The sequence below is a fragment of the Oryzias melastigma genome, linkage group LG16 (genome assembly GCF_002922805.2).
Source record: "Oryzias melastigma strain HK-1 linkage group LG16, ASM292280v2, whole genome shotgun sequence".
Taxonomy (NCBI): domain Eukaryota; kingdom Metazoa; phylum Chordata; class Actinopteri; order Beloniformes; family Adrianichthyidae; genus Oryzias; species Oryzias melastigma.
This window is the reverse complement of record NC_050527.1, coordinates 13787023-13806535: the sequence shown is the minus strand read 5'-3', so window position 1 is coordinate 13806535 and position 19513 is coordinate 13787023. Positions and strand designations below refer to the sequence as shown.

The 19513-nt window shown below is 37.8% G+C and overlaps 1 protein-coding gene across 1 annotated transcript in view; it reads left to right on the top strand.

Moving 5' to 3' along the window:
- Positions 1-16703, top strand: part of adcy2a (adenylate cyclase 2a) — a 67289-nt gene extending 50586 nt beyond the window's left edge. Inside the window, exons 17-25 of the mRNA XM_024267549.2 lie at positions 1271-1387; positions 3336-3520; positions 7935-8019; positions 9722-9880; positions 10446-10592; positions 11552-11662; positions 11766-11880; positions 15041-15165; positions 16271-16703. Coding sequence (XP_024123317.1) covers positions 1271-1387; positions 3336-3520; positions 7935-8019; positions 9722-9880; positions 10446-10592; positions 11552-11662; positions 11766-11880; positions 15041-15165; positions 16271-16423 — 1197 coding nt within the window. The 3' untranslated portion in view covers positions 16424-16703. The remainder of the gene's footprint in view (positions 1-1270; positions 1388-3335; positions 3521-7934; positions 8020-9721; positions 9881-10445; positions 10593-11551; positions 11663-11765; positions 11881-15040; positions 15166-16270) is intronic.
- The last annotated feature ends 2810 nt before the right edge of the window (positions 16704-19513 follow it).

The window sequence follows — 19513 nt, the reverse complement described above, 5'->3', positions numbered from 1 at the left end:
ATTTCTTTTTTTAGAATTTTTTTCTTCTCAAATTACTACTTTTTCAGTCATTTTCAAGCATATTCTTAGGATCTTCATATGCTTTTTTTCCCCCACATTGTTGCATAAAGCACAGTTTGAAATAAAAGAAAACTACTCTAATTTATCATGTGTTGTCATATCTTGATCTATTTTTAATGAGAAAATTACCCGGCAACAGTGATGGTGTAACTTTTTATAGTGAAAGAGTTCTAGGGTTAAACAACAGGATAATAGGAAATGAGGGTGGGCTTACTGCACCAACAGTACTGCCCACGACCCAGAAGGGAATTTCTGATGAACTACTGATACGCTGCAGAAAATATCTATTAAAGAAACATTTTTCTCATATCTGAAGTATCACATCTCAATCTGATTTTTGACCCTTTTATTGTGTTTGGATCAAAGTTGACCAATTTTTACACTGGAAAACGGTTAAATATACAATATAAGGGTTAAAAAAACAACACAGGCTTTTAGATTTTGGCTAAAAACTGCATAATCATAACGAAAAGACCACTGGGAATGATTTTCGATCAATAAAAATATAGTTGGAGTGGGGCTTTAAGCAAATTAGAGATGTTTTGTTCAGTCATCCTTTGAGTCTGCAGTCATAAATATTGTGGTTTTCTTGTCATGTTTGCCCTCCCGTTGCATGTCCCGATAAGCCCCCCTTTTTTGCAACCATTTAATATTTTCTTTGGTGTTTTTGCCTTTTGTTTTTTTTTCCCCCAAATGTATCTGATTGTGAGGTTAATGTCACCAGAGCGTATAAACAAATGCATAAAGTCTCAGATAAAGGTGGAACTGTTGCCTGAGGCTTCAGAGGAGGTTGTGTGATAAAGGACGATGTCAGGACCCTGGTTTATACCTACACACAAATCGATTGCAGAGATTATAATCATGTTTTGCGCCTGACAAGGGTCAGTTGCTCAAGGCAAATGGACCAAATCAACTTGGCTTTGCTCTGTGGGGCGGCCAATCCTCATTTTATCCTGCAGGCATACTTTAATGGCTGTTATTGAATGGCTGTCACTATTGGCCTCCTATCTAACAAGATTTTATTTTCCGCCTGCAAGTTAAATGCAGACGATTTCATCACTTCACATTCTGACATGCAAAGCAAACAGAGAAAATGGGTTTCTAATGTGTGACTTTATGGTTTTTCCTATCTTTAATTGGATGATAATGTGGCACTTTCTGAAAGGGCTAGAAAATCTTTCAAATGTTCTTTTTGTTTTCTCTCTTCTAGTTCTTTTTGGATAAAAGAGCGTCGGCTCCAGTTTTCAACAATTCATCCAATGAGACACTTTTTTACTCAAATGATCAACATATCCCCTTCACGGGAAAAAACAATTTCTACCTTCCTGTAAGTAAATATTAATTACATTAGTGTATTTCTTGAAGACCCACTCCGATGAAAATCGTGTTTTAAAAGGTTCTTGTTGCTTTTTTTTTTTTTTAAATTAAGCCTAAAATTGCATTTCTGAGTATTTCTTTATTCTAATTGTTGTGAATCAGGAGTAGATGGACAAAAAAGCTGTTTGAAAAGAGTATATTTGGGATGTAAAAAAATACGCTGGGCAGGCTACAAGCTCCCTACACTTAAAGGGTAACAGGACTCCACTCTCAGAAAAAAAGGGGGCGGGCTGAGCGGACTGATTGACAGTTACAGTAAAATTAGCTTGAGGTAACATAGTCACTCTGCGTCTTCAATATGGTACTGAGAAAAGTGAAGCAGTTGTAGAAGTTGAGGATTTTTCTCCTCCACCTTCTCCCGAGGCAGGCGCTTATGGTCCAGACCAAAGGGGACCCATGGTTTAGTGGTGAAATTATGCTAGCATCATAAGCTAATAAAGGCTAAAGTATTAAGCAAACAATCCAGAATGAAACATTCATCACAAATCCCATCACTAGGACGGAGCTCACTGTGTTCAATGCCAATTGCATTCAACCACTGTTATCTAACTTCCAAGTCCACTGGAAAGTTGTGCAAGCCAGTAGATTTTTGACATCCTTAGGCAAACACCTGTTAGCCATGCTAAAGCTAACACGACCGACCGTTACAGAATCAAAGATGGGCGGGGCTTTTACACTGCAAAGATGATGACGTGAAACTTATATCAGTTGACCAATCACCAAATTCAACTGTAATGCCTAATTTCAACCTGTAGGGGGCAGCACAGAGACAATTCTAGACTACAGTTTCAGGAATTAAGCAAGTTTTTTTTTTTTTTTTTATTGTCAAAAATATGGCAAGGACCAACAGACAGAACTTTTAAACCCTCATTTATAGGGGCCAACAGCTTAAAAAAAAGTTGATTTACTGTTTGGTTACCCTTTAAACCAGAGGGACCCACATCTTTTTTCCTTGTGAGATCCACATCAATGTTTTCTTCTCTGATGTGGGGTGAGGGTCAGATTGTAGACTGACAGAAAAAGTGTAACAATCACAGCATGTGCCAAAATGTAAACAATTATTTTTTCCAGAGTGCAATATTTAACTAAGTTTTAATAATTCCTTTCTGTAATCTTTGTAGAAAAAACAATACTAAAGCAAAAAAATAAAATAAAAAATTAAATTATATATAAAAATATATATACAAACAATGGGCTGCACGGTGGCGCAGTGGTTAGCACTCTTGCCTCACAGTGAGAAGGCCCCGGTTCGACTCCCGGCTGGGACCTTTCTGTGTGGAGTTTGCATGTTCTCCCCGTGCATGCGTGGGTTTTCACCGGGGACTCCGGCTTCCTCCCACCGTCCAAAAACATGCTTCATAGGTTAATTGGTGACTCTAAATTGCCCCTAGGTGTGAATGTGTGTGATTGAGGCCCTGCGACAGACTGGCGACCTGTCCAGGGTGTACCCCGCCTTCGCCCTTCAGTAGCCGCGATAGGCTCCGGCACCCCGCGACCCCGAAAGGGAAGGAGCGGACAAGAAAATGGATGGATGGATGGATATGCAAACAATGGGTTTCTGATACTGTTTAGCGGCCGGGCCAAAGGAGGAGGGCCGGATCCAATTTGGGGACCCCTGCTTTAAACAGAGCTCCCAGCAACAGAGAGGGGAAAGGGGGGTGGGGTTGCTTAGAGGCAAAGTTCTAATGAACTCCTGCTGCTCTGCTGAAACTATGTCCCAGAAATCAACACAGGATTTTATTTTATTTTGTTAAAACATGCCATAATTAAAAGATCACTGAGAACATTTAAAATTGATCAAAAGATGATCGGAGTGGGTCTTTCAGTGAAATATGTTTTTTTTTTTTAATGTTATTTAACTGTAACATAAATGACTCACTGACTTCTTTCTTTTCCAGTATTTCATTTACAGTTGCATCCTGGGTTTGATTTCTTGCTCCGTGTTTCTACGGATAAACTACGAGCTGAAGATGATCATTATGCTATCAGCCGTGGTGGTTTATAACATTATTATCCTACAAACTCATTCCTCTCTGCTAGACGAATACAGCCGGTTTCTGTACAAGACCGAGAGTCTGGACAGGTATGTTAAAGAGGTGTCTTGTTGAGTCTCGTCAATGTTAACTTATAGAAATGTTGCACCCCTGGCCAATCCACGTCACTACACATTGACTATTTTTTTTTACAAATATTCAACTCTGACCGATCATTTTCTGAGAATTTATTCCAGTGAACATGTTTCCTACATGCTGCAGTCATTTCTCCACACTCTGCTCCAGAGCCAGCCAGAGACATCCCTGCTGCCAACAAATCAGGACATTTGCTGCCTAATAAGGATCAGCAGCATACTGAGCTAATTAGGAATGAAACTAGCTATTTTGAGAAAGTGAAAAAGAAGCCTTCCCCATGGAGGGGTGTGTGTCACAGGACATTTAAAATCAAGTTGGACCGAACGGTGACACATGCTTGTTAGGATGCAATCCCCAGGGCCCATGTTTCTGAAGAATTTATTCAGCGTATTTAAGCGTGTGGCACATTAAAGCAGTGAGCCGCCGCAGAGCTGGTAAATAAAACTGAATCCAGCCATAATGAAGGAGCTTACACCTGGTTTTATAATTGACGGCCTCCGTTCACTAAAGATCATTTTGAATTATGTGCAGACGATACTATCACAGGATCAATGTGATTACTGAATGTAATGTGCAAAACATTAAAAGGGAGGTTTATTGTCACTGGTAAATAGACCAGGGAGGCTAATCATAAAAGGCTCCCATGGGAGGTTTATAGATTTTCAGCAGTGCTCCCAAACCTACAAAAGCAGACTGATTTTTTTAATGGTAACTAAAGCAGCCAGCAGCAGTTAGAATGAGTTTTAAATCTTTAGCAGGCAGACCTGCTGGTAATCAAAAGCTGATCATTTTACAATTACACAGATGCAGCTTGTTTTGTGTGGCAACAAATGTTCCTTAACTATTAACCAGCAAACTGCTTAGAAATGAAAGGGCTAGAGCAGGAGTCTGCTACCTGCAGCTCCGGAGCCGTATGCGGCTCCCTTACTATAAAAACCTAAAGGTTTTCATTTTTAAAAAGTAGCTGCAAAGTAAAATAAAAAAAACACTGTAAAGTAATTTAAACTTTATTTAACTCACAAACAGCTGAAGGAAAGTAGTAGAAGTTGAGCTAAAACATTTTGACAGGTTTTTGGGTGCCACGCAAAATTACTTGGAGGTCAATAAGCACAATCAGAATTAAGGTGTACCAGGATATGAAGCACATTTTCTATTTTTGAACAAATCAAAGGATTTTAGGTGCACCTTGTGTTTCAAAAAATAAAGTAAGGGTCACTTTATTAGCTCTGATTTAATTTTTGTTTTGTCAGATTTACAAATTTCTGGCTGAGTTGCACCAAAAATTATAAAATAAACTGTTTTTTTTTTTTTTATTACTACTGAGATTGCACTACCTGATACTATATTTACTGCATTAAGAGGATCTAACATGGCACAGGGTGTCTTTTATTTTGAAATGAAGTCATGTGAACAAGTAGGGGTAGGCAGATCGATCTGATGATTGATAGTATCGATGTCAAGATAAAGTATCATTAATACCATAATGAGACTGATTCTTTCAATACTTTCTCTAGTCTTTCTTTAATACGTACAGTAAAGTACTTGAATTTACTTTCAGAGCTCATGCAAGTGTGTGTCTGCAATGTTACCAATTTGAGCAGAAACTCCACTATCTGGCAACAATGTTTTTGTAAACAGCAGCCCCCCCCCCTGCCCCACACCTTGGCCCTCCACTCCCAGCTTCATCAGAGCAGAGAGAGTCATTAAAGAACCACATATTTGCACTAATGGCAATTTTTTTTTTTTGCTTTGTTTATATTTCTATATTTATTTAAACCACCAAATGTTCCTGTGTCTGCAGCTCACCGCTCCCCCAGGGGATGTGTAAAATGTGGAGAGCAAATTTTACACACCTAGGTGTGTGATAACTAATGGGACTTTTACTTTTAATTTACTTTATGACAGTGTGTCTTTTGTTTGTTTTAAAAAAAAAAAAATAGTGACTATGTTGTTTTATTATTGCCTTTATTTTTAAATATATACGTTTTTTAATATATTTTTTTTACATTGTAGCGTTTTAAAATGTAGCACTAATTACTGCTTTATTATTATTATTGTATTATGCCATTATTTATATTTATGTTCTATATTTGATGCATGTTCAGGTTAGATTGTTGTAATTACTTGAACATTTTTATTTGCAGAAAGTCTCCGTCTTGTATTTTACTATGCCCTTGATGAAAAGAAATGTGTGTGTTTCCAAAAGTATTCATAATCACAACATTTCAAAGAAAAGTATTGATTTTGATAACGACAATACAAGTCCTGTAATTACTTGGTATCGGATCAGTACCCAAATTCCCAATTTTGCTCACCCTTAAGGTGAACTGTTGTCAAAAGTTAGTTCATATTTGGAAAAAGAAAAGTATTTTCTTGTTATCTTTACATTTAAATGTTTCCAAAACCACCAGTTAATTTATATTTATCATCTAAGTAACAATAAAAATAATTAAAATCAGTGTGTATTTTTCTGAAGAGGGGTAGTAAGGCTTTTTGGCTCCTACTGGGTTGTGGACAAATCGACCCAAAAGGCTTTTAAGTGTTGAAGGTTGGAAACCCCTCACTTAGAAAGTTATTTAAATGTGCCTCAGTAAAATGCTCGTTTGTGACTAGCTTATTCAACTGTGTCCATAATGCATAACCTCGTGGCTGACTCACTCTTACTTTCAAAAAACATCAAAGTTGCTGTGTGCATAATTTTTGATTGAAACATTTGCATTCCTAATGCATATACGGAATGGTAATTTAGTACAAACATTGATTTTATTTTTGTTTGTTTTTCCTAAACAAACTGAATTAATATTTTTTTCCCAGACAAGCGGCTTAAAGGCTTTTTAAATCTGAACTGATGCCAAATTGCCTATATTTGAAGGCAAGCGTATAATTGGCAGATTTTCTTGGTTTTCTGCTGAGCTCTGCCCTTGATAAGAGGAAGGGTCCATTAAAATTCAAAACGTGTTCACTTAAATGAGGATACAACGATGCCGCAGGAGTCCTATCACACACAATGTTTTATTTAGAAAGGCTATGATTTGAGGCATTGAGGACAGAAGAAAGGTTTGTTTATAGTAATTAGAAACATTTGATGTATAGTCTTGGATTTTTATTATAGACTTTTAGCTCATTGACTAGAGGTGTGTGTATTTGCAAGAGTTTGGTGATGTGATACATATCGTGATACGTACCTCATGATGTGATACATATCGCGATATATCCCAAGATTATACTAGAACAAATGTTATCTGGTGTTTTTAAGATGAAGCTGCTGTGCTTCATTCATTTTTTCCTGAGCCTGCTACGAATTACCACATTTTTATATGATGCTGGCAGGAACATGGCACAGAGTTTTGATTTGGTACCCATCCCAAATAAAAACGATCCTATGATTTGATGCATTAAAGATGTTTGTCAAGAATCTTTAAAAAAAATAAGATGCATTAATTGACTTTTAATTTAATGACTAGGGGTGTGTATTGACAAGATTCTGATGGTCTCGAGTCTGGTGATACGTATCGCGATACGTACTTCACAATATGATACGTATCGCGATATATCCCAAGATTATACCAGAACAAATTTTCATTATTTTTTAAGCTAAGGGTCCATGAGCCGCTGGGCAGCTGTATTTTTTCACTCGTTTTTGTCTGAGCCAGCTACAAAGCACCGCAATCAATATTTTAATATGATCCTGGCAGCAATCTGGCTCAGAGTTTCGATTTGGTACCCATACCAAATAAAAACGAAAAAGTACATGTCTTATAAAAACAAAAACCACAAGGCTGAATAAATATTTAGAACAATCTGGTTCTTGTGAGATCTTGTTGTTTTTGTCGCATTGTAGAGATCTACAAAGAGGCTCAGTGTGCTATGCTGCCACCTAGTGGTCGGGGTTCAGGTGGAAAACAAATGTAAGACACAGAAGGACGCTCATATTAAATTAATTAAATATAGTCTTGTCAACATTTTAAATTAATACAAGTAAATTAAATATCACAATATATTGTCAAATTGTTGACATGAAAAGTTGAAACACTTTGTCACAGAATAAAAAAAGTGGATTTTAAGTACCACATTTTTCTTTATTCTTTGGAGCATTTTTTTTTTTTTTTTGCCAAATGTTCCTTTTGAAGGCACAGAGACAGGAAAGCTCTTCTCCTGCCGCACAAATAGTAAACAAGCTCTTGTCACAGTAAAGCAGAAGTGACAGTCTGAACCGAGTGACAGCTCGGGATAAAACCAGATGACATTCATCAGTGTTCTAAATTTCAAAATCATTTCCCTCCCATCTCCCCTTCTTTTTTATTTTCCATCTCTTATCAGATGTCCTCTTACCTTACACTCTTTTCCTTTTGATTTTTGTTTCCCCAGACCAGGAGTTCTCAAAAACCTGAAGACTATGGGTTCTATCTCGCTCTTTATCTTCTTCATCACTCTGCTTGTGCTTGCCCGACAGGTAAGCTTTTGGTCTGATAGTCTGAATGACTTTATCTGCCGTCTCCTGTGTCACATTCTATCATCACACCTTTTAAAATCAAATTTAAGCTATGAGCCATTATTAAATCACTGCCACACATTTTTCGCCGATACATGCTACTCATATGACCCTTTATTTGTCTTTGTGACTGAACGTTTTCCTAAGTAATATAGCCTCTGTCATTCTTTGACAAATGGATCATGTTGACACGATGGTGGAAAACTACATTTTAAATATTCCCCCCTTTAATGCTCCTTCACGCTTGACCTGTTTTTGGTGTGCTGTAGTGCCCGGCTGAGCAAGAAGCAGTTTTTGTGGGTCAAATGGGTCGCAGACTTTCCCCAGCGCCACGAGAGATTTAAATGTTTAATGTGCTTGCAGACAGAAGTTCACTTCTGAAACTACAGGTTCTTCCCTCTCTCTGCAAACCTCTTTATTTTCTGTGACCTTTGGGGAAAAAAAAAAACAGGAGCCCTTAATCATTGAGCCTCATGTTAATTCAAGCAGGCACTTAGTCAGTGATGGTAAGAAGCTGCTTTCTGCCCTACTCTGAGTCAAATTCAGTCGTCCCAATTAGCACCCTTTCCAGCTAGGTCAGCTCTCATGCATTCTGCATGCTTTGTCCTCCTTCATCCCGTAATTTCATGTGTGAAATGCAACTTTTCTGGATTTTCTTGCACCAACCAGCAGGTTTCTTGAGAAATTCTTCAATTACAATAAGGAAATGTTAGGAAGTATCTTTCTAAAAGGAACACAAGTGTTATTTGAAAACAAATCCAGTCAAGAATAGAACGGTCATGTAGAGGATCATAATTGTAGAGGAGTGTGACACTATAGCAGATATAAGTGCAAATTGGGAATTTTGTGGTACAAGCACCAAATTTGCAATGGATGTATTTAAGGGCCCCCTCTTTCACACTGAACAAAAATATTAACACAACACTTTTGTTTTTGCTCCTAATTGTTTCTGACTAAAACTTGTGATGAACTCAAAGATCTGATCCAATTTTTCCAAACACAAAACAACTATTTCTGTGATAGAGATCAGCTTTCCTTTGTTGAGATAATCCATATTAAAAGATGCTGATTAGACAGCGTGATTATTGCACAGGTGTGCCTTTCATATATCAGAATAGAGCTGTGAGCGGGAAAAGCCTCTTGTGAGATTTGCACAGCTTTGAAGTTTCAGAAAAAGCTTCTTCCAAATAGGCACACACACTAGTAATGGGGAACAACAGTACAGTGTGATCACCATATGGAACAAGAGCATTCAAGGACTTGCGTTCTTTGACACATTCCGAGTGTTAACGTAGCTTCACTAGATAGAATTAGGTTATTTTTACACAAAACTGTTTCCTTTTTCTGATTTTTATTCCCTCTGATTTCTGAGAAAAAGAGTCAGGATTTTTTAGTAAAACACTTTCACAGAGGGACAATCTAATGTTCTCTTATCATGCCTTTTCCTGTCTCTTCAGAACATCAGGACTTTGCTCTGATTTTACTGTTATTGACTTCTGTGATTCATCTCTAAATTCTTAAAAGCTTCACTCTGGGTTTTTCGTTTCTTCAATTTGCTGGATTTGGTTTTTGTTGTTGTCCACGTGGTTTCTCTTTTTGTGTCACTTGACAGAAGTGCAGTTGTACCTTCAGTCTTCTTCACCTCTGTGTCCTCTTGTAACAGAATGAATATTACTGTAGGTTAGACTTCCTCTGGAAAAACAAGTTCAAGAAGGAGTGTGAGGAGATTGAAACCATGGAGAACCTCAACCGGGTCTTGCTGGAGAACGTCCTGCCTGCACATGTTGCAGAACACTTTTTGGCTCGGAACTGGAAGAATGAGGTGTTTAAAACTTTCTCTTCATTCCAGTATGTTGTTTTTATTGTTTTTTTATCATTTTGGTAGTATTAAACAGAAAACGTGACATTGTTTTTTCTATGATAATGATCATTTAATTTCTGCTCTGTCAGACCAAAAAGGAAAGAAATTTGAAGCAGATTGAAGCTTCCAAAAAAAAAAAATCATGTACATTTTAATAGACATGGACCGACTGCTAGAATATTTGAGAGACATGACAGCAAAAATCTGTTTGCTGTTGAACTGATTTGGTCCTCCAGTGCTCTCCAGAGCAAGCGTCTGGTTACTGTCTGGGTGATCTGCCCACCTCCATTTGCTTGTCTGATGCATAATTCGGGTTTTGACTTGTGTAATATAGCAAAGAAGCAGCTTTTCCAAGAGACTTTTATTAAGTGTTTCCAGACTTTTGTGTAGATGACGTATTTGTCTGTCATCCACGAGTATGTAATGCATTAAAGTCAATTCAATATTTCAATGTAAGGATATTGTTTTCCAGGCAGCTTTCCAAACTAACTTCTCCATGTGTTTACGTCTGCGTTTTGGTATGCAGGATCTGTACCACCAGTCCTACGATCTGGTGTGTGTCATGTTCGCCTCAATCCCAGACTTTAAGGAGTTCTACACTGAATCAGACGTCAACAAGGAGGGACTAGAGTGCCTCAGGCTCCTCAATGAAATTATTGCTGACTTTGATGAGGTAAGTCACCGTCATGATTGCGGCTGCACCGTCTCGCTTGCCTCAGAGGATGCTTTTGCTCTTCTAGCAGCTTGCAAAATTGCCTCTCAATCAGACTTCAGCATCTCAAGACTCAAAGTCCCACTCTGATCACCGTTTGATTTATTTGTAAAGGGTTTCCAGGGGTCTTTTAATTATGATTGGGCTCTTTTTAGCCAAAATCAAAAACTTTTTTAGGTCATCGTTTCTGTAGAGCAGCAGTAATTCATTAGAAAATTTGCCTCTGAGTGGGACTGTTGATGTGAAGCAAGCCCGTCCCCACTTCCTGTCACCCATAACTGAACAAGCTGTTTACATGCTCTCCCGCTAGCTTACAGCCCCTCACACTCTCAACCTAGCATTACCGGTGCAAGTTTTGCCCGTAGTTATTTTATCCGGTTATATTTATTTCTTTCTGTGAGAGGGAGGGAGAGGATGGTGACCCCCTGATGTGTTCCAAAAAGAAAGCCATAGATCATTATAACTGAGCCTCCATAATCGTAATGTTTCTACAATATGTTACAAGCGCAAGATATCATTGAGATGTTATTAACAATAAAATAAAATGATCTGGTGCGACGGATACGGCCCCCAGGCCTTGACTTTGACACGAGACATGCATGGATCTATTTGTATGCAAGTGGTTCCATCAGAATGGAGTGGATCAGTGAGCTTGTAGCCTCCTGATTGTAGCTTCTACGTCACAAAAACAAGGTTTTTCCATCTGCGTTATTGGTTTCCTGATTCAACTTGAAAAAGAAAACTCAGAAATGCCGTTTTGAGCTTAATTTTCTTCAAATATGTTCTTCATCATAAGAAAAATGCTACAAGAACATGTTAAAAACACCAAAAACACAATTTTCACTGATCCTTAAATGAATTCATTTGAATACAATTTTATTTTATTAATGTTCCTGTTATGTTTGTGTATATTTGTGCAGCTTCTTTCCAAACCTAAATTCAGTGGAGTGGAGAAAATCAAGACAATTGGCAGCACTTACATGGCTGCTACTGGACTTAATGCCTCATCAGGACCTGAACACACATGCCAAGTAAGCACATGAGTAATATGATGAGAACATAACTTGTATAAAAAAAAAAGAGTAAAACATTCAACCAGAAACTGATTTGTAACTGTTGATCGTCCTCCTGCAGGAACGTGACAGACAGTACATGCACATTGGAACCATGGTGGAGTTTGCGTTTGCCCTGGTGGGAAAACTGGATGTTATTAACAAACACTCCTTCAATGACTTTAAGCTCAGAGTTGGTGAGTAACACTGGAAAAAATAAATTACCATCTTACACTATAAATTGTAGGTAAATATAATGCAAAAATATGTTTATAAGTGTCAAGCTTTGGTTGTAAAGTACTAAAATATCATGGACAAACAGAAATGCAGCAAACTTATTAGAATCACAAACACAGCAAACCACCAGAATCACACAGACGTGCCAGCAGGCAGAACTTTTCGTATTCACCAGACTGCACTGAACTATCTTGGATTTAGAGATACAAAAATGTCTGCAAAACAGTGCTTGAAGATAAAATGCATCAATTAAACATGTTTTCAAGATGACAGGCAATTCAGTCAGAAGTCCACTGAGAAGAAAAGTATTTCCAAATCGTTAAAACTCCTTGATGCTCACAGAAGCACGTTTGTTCAGATTTGCTTAACTTTTTTTTTTCTTTCTTCATCCCAGTCTTTAATGGATTAGCAAACCAAATCTGGGATGAGACAAGGAACATTTCTCAGAAATAGTTTCCTAACTAAAATGTTACTCAGTTTTCCTACTCAGCTCAGTGGCTTTGTGGTAGAGTGTCCACCCTGAGACTGGAAGGTTGTTAGTTCAAATACCTCCCCGCTTGACACTCAGTATTAAGGGGTAGGATTGGGGGGATAAACCACCAAAATGTGTCATCAGTCCCTATGACCCATCCCTCAGGGAATGGGCCAAATGTGGAGAGCAAATTTCACACACCTGGATGCGTGACAGGCTACTAATGGGAAAATAGAAAACATTACAATAGATAAAATGTTAATAGATATCTAAAAATATGAAATAATGGGACAACACGTGAGACTGAAACCTTGTGATGACACTTACTGGGGGAAAAAAAAGCAGAAGAAATATGTAGACTTGTAAAATGTGAACGGCGTCTCATTTGACAACTGTCAGTGGAAAGATGCCATCTTCTCTTCTCTGGCACCTGAGGTAGACATGCTAGCCAGCAGATGAGGGCTTTAACACATGTGCAGGTTGGCCATTGTGACGTCAAAACGTTCAATCAGAACCTGTCTGCAACAATTTGACTCAGCGATTTATATATAAGAAATACTTGGAAATGATTTCTTATTACATTTGCTCTCTTTCATAAGAAAAATCCCACATCCATGTTAAAAACTCAAAAAAGAGTATTTTCATCAGAGGGGGACTTTAATACACATCACACTTGAGTTGGAAATGCCTAAGAAACCTTCTGCTATGATCAATTTAGGTATCTGGACTTTGATGTACATCAGGAAATCAGTTTTACTAAACACTACTTTACATCAAAGAAATAAGTTCTGTACACATTTTAAAATGAAAAAACTTTTGAGATAGAGCTTATCTCAGATAAAAGAAAAGAATCAAATACAACTTCTATGGACATGTAAGACAAATTCATCAGTCATCAGTCAAAGATCAGAAAGCCTGTATATATTACCATCAGACATGGCATGCGAGCATATAGGATGGATTTAATAAAACATGGTTGAGGAGGAAGCACTAGAACTCAGTGACCCATATAAAATGATGAAAGCAGTTTATTTTCCTGGAATAGTTTAAATAGCAGAGGACTTTCTAGATCAGCAGTTAAAAATGCATGATAATGTGCAGCAATCTAACTAAGAATCTTCCCCCAAAATTAAAACATTCAACGAAAATGGTTGATGTAGACGGATGAGAATTTTTACTGCATTTTGCATGATTTCCCAGCTAATGTTCCTCAAATTTTAAACTCCCCCAAACTGCAGAGCCGGGCATAAATGAGCTCCAACAGCGAGCTGGCGCAGTGTTAAAGGGTTAAAGGGAAATTGGATTTTGTAGATGTTGTCTTCATGTAAGTTAAACCTTCCTCCCTGCATGGTGCAAAAGAGTTCGATACCTTCCACCTGTCTGTGCTGGGCTCAGCATGGGACGCTCCATTAGCTCAGCAGCGTGCGTGGGTATGACGGTACAACCCTGCTGCTAGCAGAGGGGGCTTAATAGACTCCATCAGAAAGGGACACTGGTCTTTAAGCACAAGGATTACACCAAACCCATGTCTGATTGCCTGAAGGTGCTCTCCCCACTCTTCCACAGGTTTCATTTTTAAGTAATCAGAGACTGAATCAGACTCTGATAGTAGGAGCTACGCTGCCATCTCAGAGAATTTCAATATAAACACATGATTTGGGCTTTTATCACTTATCATTTTACAGTAAAAGATGTTAAAAACTTTGCTTTAAAAATCAAGAAAAAAAGTCAAGAAAAAAATCAAGAAAAAAACTGAAGTTTTTGCTGAAAAAGGTGACACAATTTACTTTAATTGCTGAAAATGTAAAAGCTATTTGCAAATTGTTAAATTTGCGAAAAGACTGGAAATGTCGTTAAAGAACTATGAAGGAGCACTGAAGTTGACCTAAATTTAAAAAAAAAAAAAAATGCTTAAAAATCCCTAATACATTTAGCAAAATTATTAAGTGTGTTGCTTAAATTAAATTAGCCAAAAAGCTAGCACGTTACTTAAATAAAAGCTAAACTTCTAAATATCCTAAAAATCCTCAGTAAACTAAATTAGTCAAAAATGTTTGCCTGTTGCTAAAATAAAAGCTAAACTCTAAATTAGCCTAAAAACCCCAATATATAGCAAATTAACCAAAAACGTAAGCTTGTTGGTAAAATATTATGTGAACTAAATTTTTTAAATAATTACTATAAGAGATTAAAACATAGCACCTGAATATAATTAAAGGCTTGTTGCTAACTTACTTAGAATTTTAAAATTTGAAAACATTCTCATTCATTTCCTATGGTGCATATTTTGCTCAGTATTTCAAAAACTATAACGTTTATTAATGCAAAAAATACACGCAGTAATGTCCTGAACGAGCTGAACTTTTGATACCAAGATTGCTGAAATTGCTGACAGTGTGACTGAGTATTCACTTGCCAAAAAAATGTACAAAAAAGAGCAGGAGAATATTTATAGGTTGAATGCTTACTAAGCATTCACACAATCACTTGTTTTGGGTGAAATTATGCTCCAAAATTAAAAAAAACAAAACAAACAAAAGAGAAAAACATTGAACTAAAACATCAGAAAATATATTGATCCTGGTTTGAATACCATGAAGAAGAAGACAGAATCCACCTGTTTATTACTGACCTGTTTTCTTTCTCAGGCATAAATCATGGTCCAGTCATAGCTGGAGTCATTGGAGCCCAGAAACCACAGTATGACATCTGGGGGAACACGGTGAATGTAGCCAGCAGGATGGAAAGCACTGGAGTGTTGGGAAAAATACAGGTGTGTAAAGCCAGATTGTCCATTCAAACATTAAGAAATTTGCTTATATTCTCCAGTAAATAGATTTTTTAAATTTAGATTGGTATTTGTTTCCAAAATTAATAAATATACAAAAAAGTAAAATAATAAGTAGTTTTCATAAGTCTCAGCTGCTTCTATTTTTCACCACATTAATAATATATTTATTACTAATTAAATACACTTCTGCTTTTCTTTGCTGTTTTTTAGCATATAAGAATATAAGAGAATTTTGTTTAGAGAAACTTGAAAAAGTCCTTTTTTATGTTTGGGATTTCCAAAAGCAAGCACAGGAAACTCCTGTGATGTGCCCCGATGGGTCTTCACATCATGAGTAGCGCTGACTGTCTCAGAGGATCGGTTCCCTTTTTTCCACTTTTTTTTTCTTTTTTTTGACATTTAAATGGCAGCACAGATGTGCAAAAGATAAAACTTCCCTTCCCTCCGCATGCACCACTTACAGCAGCAAGGGCATCTCATCAGCCCGGCATCATATGACATCTTCAAATCCCATATTGGCCTTCTGTCTGAGCGCTGATAAGATATAATAGTTTTCCACCTGCATGGCATGTGGCTGTGGCAATCATTTAGTCTTCAGAGAGCGGCATTACAGTTCACAGCTTGTACACATTTGGCAGAGCCCATCTGCTGTGGGGCACGGCACAACTGCGCTGCTCTCGACGGCTTTGCATGATTGCCTGTTGATATTTAAAGCTATGGGGAAAGCAAAATAAAAAGTATTCTTTGTTAGAGTTCTGGAGGTTTTTATAGCTCAAGATAAAATTTACCTCTAGTCTTCTCTGAAAACTGCTTTGTCCTCCATTTTTCTATTTTAAACTTCATATCTGAGCATTTTTGCTAGTGTCATACATGCATGCCTTCTTAGACAGCTCTTCAGCTGCAGTGCTGGTTTGGTCTGCAGGCTTAGTGAAGCAGAGATGCCAAGAAAAGTCCATCACTTTTTGTGACACTAATGGGTATAAAACTTTTCCTGTGGAGACTTAGACTATTTCTGCCTACAGAAATGTATTCTAGTCGTGTCAGATGAGCAAAATTGACTTTACCCGTATGTTTTTTTCCTCTGCAGGTGACGGAGGAGACGAGTTTCATCCTTCTCACTCTGGGATACATGTGTTCTTGCCGAGGCTTTATTAATGTCAAGGGCAAAGGAGAGCTCAAGACCTTCTTTGTGCACACAGAGATGACGCGCTCACTGTCCCAGGGGAACGTTATGCCATAAGACGGGTTCAGAATTCTGCAATTACAGAGGCATCCTGATCAGACATTGATCTTAGACAGAGGAGCTGTAATCTACTCAGCTCTGCTGGTTAAAAATAGACTCGGAGGAGAGGAAGAATTTGATGTTACTGTTGCATCGCAAATTACCTGTGCCACAGCTGTAGTATATGTAGTCACTTATGTAACTGTAAGTGTAGGGCATGGACAGCATGTAGGCCATAACCTGTGAAAATATATACGGATTTGAACGTTTGGAGACAAAAAAAAAAAAAAAAAAGAAAGAAAGAAAGATATAGTGCACAACTTGATGTATCTAAGTCAAGAAGTCCAAATCAGTATTCTGACTCAGTTATTCATGGAGTAATTTCTGTCCTGCAAGAATCTTTTATCAAACCACTGACTTTTATGAGAACTGGACTGAGCAACTCCGCCCCCTTTCACGTTCCAAATAGGAAGTACCCGCCAACCCCAAGAAACCAAAATCCCATAGACTTCTATTGAGAACTAAACAGCCTGTCATAGTTTTTTGAATGATATTTTTTATTACAAGTTGTTAATTGGCCAATCAAATGCACAGATGTGCAAATGAAAGTTTGAATGCTCAAAATGTTTGAGTGACATATTCCCAAATCCACTCTCAGGAGAGGCACCCAGCTGCAGGTAAAATGGTAGATGTAATGGTGGATGGGCTGCACGGTGGCGCAAGTGGTTAGCGCTCTCGCCTCACAGCGAGAAGGCCCCGGTTCGAATCCCGGCTGGGACCTTTCTGTGTGGAGTTTGCATGTTCTCCCCGTGCATGCGTGGGTTTTCACCGGGGACTCCGGCTTCCTCCCACCATCCAAAAACATGCTTCATAGGTTAATTGGTGACTCTGAATTGCCCCTAGGTGTGAATGTGGGAGTGGATGTGTGAGTGATTGCGGCCCTGCGACGGACTGGCGACCTGTCCAGGGTGTACCCCGCCTTCGCCCTTCAGTAGCCGGGATAGGCTCCGGCACCCCCGCGACCCCGAAAGGGAAGCAGCGGTCAAGAAGATGGATGGATGGTAATGGTGGATAGAGCCTGTAGAGCCAATGGATGTCCAACTGAAAGGGTATTTTATTTAAAGGGCGGAAGTCGGTGACCTCAAAAAAGGAAGTTGTACTTTTTTTCACAGAGCAAACTTCTTAACTTTTAATTTTTAATTATAATGGATTTTTTTTTTTTTTTTTTTTTTACTATTCAGTTTTCCTTTTTGTGTTTGTAAAACATAATAAAATATGTTTTTTTGGGGAAAAGTTTGATCCAGCTGGATTCATGTTGGTCCCCATCCCAAAATGAAAAATAATGATCGATTTCCTCGTTGTAGGATTTCTTCTTTATTTATTAAAGCTAAAGATCACTTTTTTTTTTCTAAAAACTACTAATAATTGTCATATTCTCTCCTTATTTCCATAAAAAGTCAGTCACAGAATGTTCACATAAGTTTATGTTTATTTCAGAGACTGAGTTTTATTACGCTGATCTAACAGCTGCACAGAAGGACACCTGAGGGTGTCCGTCCGTTCCAAAGGATTAAGAAAATAATATCAATAATAATAAAATAAAAGTTCAACTTCCGTTTTCAAGATCACCAACTTCTGTTCTTTAAATAAAATAGAACTTTCGTCGGTCTATCTACCATTTCATGTGTCATATTAGCTGCAGATAGATACTCTTGACTTTCAGTGATAGGCGTGTGGACTTTCAACACCCCTGATTGGTAAGAGTGGTTGCTATAGAAACAATGATTCAGACCGATTCCGACCAAGCACTACTCACTGACGTCATCTGGCTCCAACATGGCGGCGTCCATATTGTTGTGACTGAATTAACTCTAATTGGAGCTACAAGTAATTAATTTCCTATGTGTATCTTAACAGTTACAGAATCCAGTTCTCATATACAGTCAATGATCAAGATCTCTGTACATGACTTTTAAATAACATACATGAGGAAATCCCTTACAAATAGTATGACAACCTTTGTTTTAAAGGTAATTGTACAGTTGGCATCATGAATGTAGGAATGTTTGCATTTCACTCATGAGTCTTTAGAGCAATGCAGTTGTTTTACAGAACAAAAGATGTTTGTCTTGTTAAAAAACACGCAAGCGGGCAACATTTCTAGAATGTGTACATACATAACTCCATCTGTCTTGTTAAAAGCGCTAAGTTTTAGATGTATTCTATGGGCAGTTTGGGACTATAAAAGGATAAACACACAAAAAAAGTCTATGAATATATTATTATATTCACTTAAGGCCAAGTTTTCCAAAGTTGCCTTTGCACTTCTATCATCTTCCCTGCATCACTGAAGGTGGTTATGACACACATGAGGTTAGTGGATGCTTCAGAAAAGCAGAACTGATGGGCACAGATCCAAAAGCAGCTGTGTTTGTTGGAGCTACCCCTATTTGAAGTATTGGGACCATTGGAGAGTACATTTTTTCACCTTTTAAAACAACCCAAATTTTTTTATTTTACAAAGCACACAGTAGTCTGATATGTTGGGTGGATTCACTTACCTTGATCCACAATGTTGCGCATGGACTGTGTTGCAATAACTCACTCTGAAGTTCAAAAATGATTCGGAAGGAAAGAAGAATATGTGGGATCTATTATTTTGTAATCATCTCCTTGTTGAATTTTTCTTTCCTGAAGCTACGTTCACACCCTCCCCGGCAACACACGTTTTCACTTCCGGTGAAAACTATAAAGCGCTTAAACATGTACGCCATGTTCTACGTTCTATGTTCAAAACATTTGTGTTCGCTAAAGTTTCTACAACCGTTTTGAGGTTTTACATACAAAACGAGCAGCCATCAGTGACTCAGATTTGGTAGTGATGAATCTTTTTCAGTCATGGAAGTGCAAACCATTAGAAAATTGGTCATGGTGGAAAAATTAAAAATTACTCTTAATTTCTCTGTAGAAATTGTACGACACCTAGTCTTTCATAAGTTGGACTAGAACTGTGAAAGAAAAAGCCTGGAGCAAGTTTAGCAAAACTTTGCCTCTTCATATCATAGGTGGCGGACATGAACCAGGAAACAGTAGAAAACAAAGCAGAAT